The sequence below is a fragment of the Eucyclogobius newberryi genome, unplaced genomic scaffold, assembly GCF_026437365.1.
Source record: "Eucyclogobius newberryi isolate DKJ021-1_F unplaced genomic scaffold, fEucNew1.0.hap1 SCAF_6, whole genome shotgun sequence".
Classification (NCBI taxonomy): domain Eukaryota; kingdom Metazoa; phylum Chordata; class Actinopteri; order Gobiiformes; family Gobiidae; genus Eucyclogobius; species Eucyclogobius newberryi.
Window position 1 is genome coordinate 26128766 of NW_027316278.1, and position 7092 is coordinate 26135857.

Sequence of the window (7092 nt, forward strand, 5' to 3'; positions counted from 1 at the left end):
TTATTGATTTATAATATTCAAAATTAGAATAACGAGGTGTGTGGCCCGTTTGTTTTAGATGATGAATGAAAAATGTTGCCACAATAAATTTACATTTCTATAGACTGTGTTGCATATTTTCATTAAACAGCACAGGGACTATGGCAAGGCAAATATTTATGTATTTTCTGATTTTTTTGGGGGCAGCACAGAGGCTTTTGAAGGACACTCCGGCACAGTCCTCCGTGTTGCCATATTTTCAGAGAGAAAAAAGCGACCCAGCTTTGGAAAAAAAAAAAAAAAAAAAGCTTATAACAAGCAACCACAGCTCCACAAAACAATTCAATAACAGAAACTACTATTTAAATGAGTGCGAAGGAGATGCACATATTGTAACAGTATGTTAAGCATTTTTAAATCAATGAATTAACTGTTGAAAGCCTACATTTCAGTCATACTGGGTCTGTTATCATGGAACAGACTTGAACAAGGCTAAAAGAACCTTCTTATGATATGAAACCGCGAGGCTTTTCTGGAAAATCCAGAATGACATCTCTGTAGTTTTATACAGATTGGTCTGGTCAGTGTTTTATCTCTGCAAGTTCACATGAATGATTGACAGACAATCAGGGATGCCAGTCCTTATCAAAACAAGAAAGGGAAAACCTGAACCTGAAACATCACATTCTGCTGACCCTATAGCCAAAGCACCAAACGCTATTAATCTGAGGTGAAAGAAGTTTGATTCTTAATCATAAAGAACCAGTGTGCTCCTTTGTTTCACATGCATCACTGACGGATCACTGAACTACCCAAATCGGATTGCACGGTTCCGTTAGAGTTTGGCTTGAGGCGTAACGTAGGGTGTGGTTACTAGACTCATCCTTCCTAAAGAATTGAATAAGTGTATATTCTGAATTTCTGGATCCCAAGCAACAACCAGGCATGGCACAATATTCAGATTTAGTGTCACTACTATTATGGTCAATTAATTAAAATATCACGATATTCAACGATACTGACCGTCTAAAATGTTTTGGATAAGAATTATTGTAATTGTAAAATTATGAATAAGAAAATAGAGGAGAACATTATGGCTAAGTAGCTTTTCTCTGCAGAATGTGGCGTTTATACTTGTTTTGTTTTGTTTACAGTCCCATCTCTACCCGTGACTTTCAACGTTTATAGATATATATTTTTTTTTACAAATCTTAAAAAGAAGCCCAAAGTCGCTATAAAGAAGCGGACTTGGCAACTCTGAAGGTCCGGCCCACAGCTCGGGTTCGTGCGCAAAGTAGCCTTGAGTTGGTGGGGGATGGGCACACTGCGCAAAGTGCACGCGGATTGGTCAGATGCAACATTCGAAGCAAGAACAGTAATCCTGATTGGACAATAAGCCCCCCACGAGGGTCTGCATGTAAAAGATTTCCTAAGAGGTTTATTGTTTCTTTGCCTTCTGGAGCCGAAATTGTTGGCCATCGATTTGGTTCTACAATCAAATAACGAAACGGAAAAAATGGTACGTGCACCCGGGCCCTTCTAAATCTGTCATAGCAAAGCATTCAAAGTGTTTCCCAAAATTTGAAACGGTGGCTTGGTTTTATGAACGGTATTGTAACAGAAGGTATGCAGTTACAATGGGAGCTAAAGCGCTAACTTGGAGCTAGCCCGGCTATCGATAATAGTCCAAAGGCTAAAATATTTTCGTAATAAAGTGAGGTTCAGCACTGAAGCGCGTGGTCTCTGGTGCTGCTAAGAACAGCTATAACCCATGCACTGCTAAACTGTGCATTGTTTAACGTTCGCTGCTTCGCGTCTGGGCGGTTTAGCTAGTAGTGTTAGCTAAGCTAAGTTTAGCCGCTTCAATGTTTTACCGGGGATGGAAAAGCGGGTTGTTTGGATGTCTCGCTTTGAACTTTTCATCAAACGGGCTGAAACGTAAGAAGGTTTCTAGAAGCTGACACATCCCCCCCCCCCCCCCCCCCCCCCCCCAATGTAATTTTTATAAATAATTTTCAACAAGATTATTGTGTAAATTGGCGTTTTAAAATCGACGCCACGGGTTTGTTTTGGTTTTGAGCCGCACTCACGTTCTTTTGTGATTGACACTTGTCCTTCAAAATAAACAATAAGGCAGATTGATTATTTGGTTAATTTTAGACATTTGATAATTGCATATTGGAGGACTAGTGTTGTGTGCAGAAGAATATTGTTGAACGCTCTTATTTTTTTATTGGCGGGAAAGCGTGACAGTTCCATGGGGCATCCGTAAATACCAGGACATGTGGCCCTCTGACCCATCATGGTTTTATAAATTAAGATATTACCTCTACAGACTTGGTAACATTTATGGGGCACTTTTATGACCATGTAGGAGAATACAAGGACACATGCTTACCTACTTGTTTATTACAGGCTTTTTATTTCTGACATGGCTCTTCATTATTTCAGGCTGGTGGAAAAGCAGGAAAAGACAGCGGAAAAGCCAAGGCCAAGGCAGTGTCCCGTTCACAGAGAGCTGGTCTTCAGGTAGGATTGTACACATTTTTATGTAGAATGTGTTATTTTCTATTATCTTAAACATCATTATTTATCATCTACATTTCAACTGTTTCTGGGCAGTTTCCTGTGGGTCGTATTCACAGGCACTTAAAGACCCGTACAACCAGCCATGGTCGAGTTGGAGCCACAGCAGCGGTGTACAGTGCAGCTATCCTTGAGTACCTCACTGCTGAAGTAAGCATCTTCTACATTGTGCATGCTGTTAGAATTACTCATGGATTTACTTATGTTTGTCATGCTTTGTTTTATCTTAGGTGCTAGAGTTGGCTGGCAACGCCTCCAAAGACTTGAAGGTGAAGCGTATTACTCCCCGTCACTTGCAGTTGGCGATCCGTGGTGATGAGGAGTTGGACTCCCTCATCAAAGCAACAATTGCTGGAGGAGGTAAGATTTTGATTATTTATTTTGTTTATAATTTTGTTTATTAATGTTTGGTTCATTTTGGGAAATATGGTTTCAATAATTGCCTATTGACTTAAATGCGTAACTTTATTTTTCAGGTGTCATTCCTCACATCCACAAATCCCTTATTGGGAAGAAGGGCCAGCAGAAGACTGTGTAGACGTCACATTGACCACAAATATTTGGGCTTGATGTTTTGTTTGGGCCAAGAGTTCACTTTTGTCCTTTTATTGTTATTTTAGCAAACCAAGACTGATTGTTAGACTTTGTGTTATTTACTCCCATATTAGGAAAAACAAGTACAGAAACCTCAACCCTTTTGTATGTCATTTAGAGTTTGACTGGGAAGTTTATGACCGTTTCAGTTGGTTACCGTGAATTTGTTTGATTGGCTTTGGATTCTGTAATGTTTTATACTGAAAAAGAAATTGTTAAACCATTTTTATATACAGAACTTGTTCCTGTGGTTATTTTTATGTTATATTTACTATAATACACACTTTTTAAATGAAACCTTTGGACAGAAAAAAACAAAACGGCAAATATGAAATGGTGCTCTGTTTTATTCTTGACCTTGACTGTAATATTTTGATCTGCACAAAATAGTGTTGTATTAAAACATGACTTTTTCAAACGGTGTTTCCTGAAACATTTCTGTTTCTACAATAATGCAATTGCACATGCAAAAGTGTATTTAAAATAAGATCGGATCTAAATTTGTATTTGCCCATTCTGCTCATTACAATTGTTTTGTTAGATATTTGTTCAAGTTCCATAAGTTTCAAGTCTTCATTTTAATAAGTTTCAAGTCTTCATTTTAATTTGGGAAACTGCCATAAGGCGTCAGGAGGATGTAGTTACTTTTGTCCAGCAGGGGGCAAAATCCCATCATGGAGACTTCATGGTAACCATGCATATACCGTAGTTTTTGGTTGACAGATTGCTAGCGGGTCTATCCGCGTAGCAAATGGAGAAACTTTTTTTTTTTTAACTAACTACAATATCGTAGTAGACGGTCCTAAAATGTTCGTAGAAGTGGACTTCAGAAATCATGCCTTTTGCGGAGTCTACTTGTCCTGTTCTTCACTGTACGCCACCTATTTATCATCTTTTTGTCAGGTGGGTTAAAAGTATGTCTTTGTGTTGTTTACCCTTTAAACAGCCGTTATATATATGAGCGTCACATCAATAAGTGACACTCCTACAACATTTCCTACCTACTACCCTTGACTGTCTCAACACATTCTCCTTTTTCCTACCTCCTTTTGCCTTTGTAGTTTACAAAGTTGCGTAGATAATTAGTTGATGAGGGAAGTAAGCATAACCTTCCTTTGATCTCGAATGTAAAGAACACGCCGAACTTAAGCTGACAGAGGATGACTTCATCTAACGCAGTTACCTCCTCTGAGGACTACGCCTTTATCCATCTCTGACAGGCACAGGTTATGAGATGCCTTTAAACCCAGTAAACCCTTGTGTTACATCTAAGTTTGCACTGAGACTTCGGTTGACTATATAACTATAACTGTCATATTAATTGTATACTATATATTATTTGCTTACTAAATAGTACAGAGTTCCCCAACCATCGGGTCATCTCGTACCTAGCCCCAGAGGAAAATATCTGTTAAAATGCAGTTTTATATTATAGTCTACCACAATTTCCCCGTGTCTGACGCTGAATATAGAGCAAGTCAACCTGTTTAACGGTTTACAAACTTGGTTTAGGGGATATATGCATTTTGTGCTGCTGTTAAGGACCCTATTCCCTTCCTCTGGTGTCTGAAAAAATTGGATATGTAGTACTGGTCTTTATAAGATAACAGGTTGTGGATCACTGCTTTCGTATGTTAGCATATTTTCTATTGTTATAGCCTAAATTGCTTGCAAGATGTTACTCTGAAGATTCATTATACAATTCAATAACCAAAATGTGTTTTACAGTTACATTTGTCTTGGACATTTGTTTGTATTGAGGAGCACCACCCTGAGTCATCTAAAGGGGCATGTTCTCTTAATAATAATAACAAACACAATTCTATACATTGTTGAGCAGTGAGAAAAGTTGTTGAGCAGTGAGAAAAGTCATAGTTTCAGAGGATTCACAGGGCTGTACAGTTGCTCAGTGGTTCACTATTAAGGACCACAAAACCAGCTACAATGCAAAGCGTTTATTGGCATTCGAGACACATGAACAAATGTACAGAAATTGATTCCGTTTTGGGGCCTTTGGCGATGAGGGCTGAAGGCTCCCGGGCCTCGATACCCCCATCTAGGAGACAAATTAGAATAGAATAGAATAATTAAACGAGGGTGGGAGGGGCACGAAGTCACAAACACGATGATGTTGTTGTTGTTGTTGTTGTTGTTTTATGGCGGTTGGCATCCAAGTGTTGCATTACCGCCAGACTTTATTCCTCAGACTTTGTCGTAGTCCTCAGACTCTCAACACGATGATGTGTGTGACCTGGATGCTTAAATAGTGTAGCTGCAGGAAGGAGCGTAAAAGGGGTGTGGGCCTGCTCCCGAACTTAAGATAACAAACTTATCTTCATTTAGCACACTACTACTACTAGTCCACCGACACAAAGGTTTATGGTTCAAACCCAGTTCCAAACTATGTTCATACTGTCGTCAGTGGTAGAAGAAGTGGTAGAAGAAGCACTTTGTTACTTGAAGTGCATATGATAGATTAGACTTAAACATGATTATATTTAAGATTTTACTAAACATTTTGTCCTGTTGTCCCCAGTTTGACCATTTTTGTAAAGTTTATAATTTTACTTCCTGGTTGGACATGAACAGCAAGGACGTAGGTTGAGGTAATTCCACAACTGTTACCAAGCAACTATATTATCCTTCATATAAATTACACTAATGATTTGACAATAAAAAATATCTGATAGCACCTTTATTTTCTTGAATGATTGTTTAAACTGTCAGAAAATTGTATCCGTTAAGTGTTAAGTCAATTGTCTTTTCAATGGCATGTCGCATATTGATGACATCACAGAGGATTCCGTTTTAGAACTCTCTTCGCTCTACTTCCTGTAAATTAAACTCTTAGTTTTTTTAATTTCTTCACAAACTGCAGCTTTAAGGATGTAAAATTATGTTTTACCATAGGTCATATAGACAGACTGTATAAAAGTACAGATACAGGGGCAAAGAAATTACTAAATTAAAATGAAATGTATCATATAAAATAACCAAATAAAAATCTACTTGTAAAAGTTTGGAAGTACCAGATGACAATAGTATTTCACACTGGATTTGCAAACTATTAAAGCATAAAATATAGTGATAAAAAATTCCTTAAAATCTTTTATCAGGATGTCACCATGGTTATTTCAGGTGGTTTCAAACTCTTTACTTTTCAGTCCAATTAAAAAATGTAGAGGAGTAGAAAGTACAGAAGTAGTGAAGTAAAAGTTATCCATAGTAAAGTTTACTTAATTTAAGACTTAAATTAGTTATTAACCTAATTTTAAAAAACAAACTTAAATGCAGTCTTTTTTTGTTTTTTGCTTTGTTACTTTCCACTGACTTTTATCAAGTCTTTAGTGCAAGACACTTCCCCCATTGTTTCTTGCATGAGTGAGTGGTTGGTGGTGGCTGCTCAAATTTGCCGCCAGCTTCTGCTAGTCTGCCCCGGGGCAGAATAGGTATTGCTTGTATTTGCAACAGATATACTATTAGCACCACTTAAACGTATTATTACCGTAATTATTTACTCTGAGAGACATTGTGCAAACACAAAGCGAGTGTAAGTCTAAACTATCTTTATTGGAAATTTACAAAAAAAAATCACAGGCACAAAATGTACCAATGCACTGGCCTTGAAAGTAAAAAGAGACAAAGCAAATCACCATCGTAAACTCGAAAAACAAAAACAGATCAAGTGAATTGCCAAACCTAAACAAAACAATCAAGCTAAAATACTTCTAGCAACCCACAAAAATAAAGGTTCGGCCATCTGATTGTCTCAATAGATGTTATTGCTTTACCTGGAATGCTCCACAATAAAGTATAAATTAAACTTGCATCAAGTACAGGTGCTTTTAAAAAACTCATTAATTCTTAATAATTTCCTTTTCTGACCTGTAACTTTATCTGTTGGAGTCACTTGCCTTCATTGAGTCATTTATT

The 7092-nt window shown here is 37.6% G+C and overlaps 1 protein-coding gene across 1 annotated transcript; it reads left to right on the forward strand.

Annotated features, from left to right (window-relative positions):
* The first annotated feature begins 1327 nt into the window (after positions 1 to 1327).
* On the forward strand, positions 1328 to 3577 carry h2az2a (H2A.Z variant histone 2a). Its single transcript, XM_072433506.1, has 5 exons — positions 1328 to 1498; positions 2431 to 2508; positions 2602 to 2715; positions 2796 to 2925; positions 3042 to 3577. Exons 1-5 carry the CDS (start codon positions 1496 to 1498, stop codon positions 3101 to 3103), a joined length of 387 nt encoding a protein of 128 aa, XP_072289607.1. The 5' UTR covers positions 1328 to 1495; the 3' UTR covers positions 3104 to 3577.
* Positions 3578 to 7092: the final 3515 nt, after the last annotated feature.

What these genes read in the sequence shown, in the direction of transcription:
- h2az2a (XM_072433506.1), top strand. An exon ending in CACAGAGAGCTGGTCTTCAG is followed by an intron (nt 2,509 to 2,601) that starts GTAGGATTGTAC and finishes GTTTCTGGGCAG; the next exon opens with TTTCCTGTGGGTCGTATTCA. An exon ending in TTGAGTACCTCACTGCTGAA is followed by an intron (nt 2,716 to 2,795) that starts GTAAGCATCTTC and finishes GTTTTATCTTAG; the next exon opens with GTGCTAGAGTTGGCTGGCAA.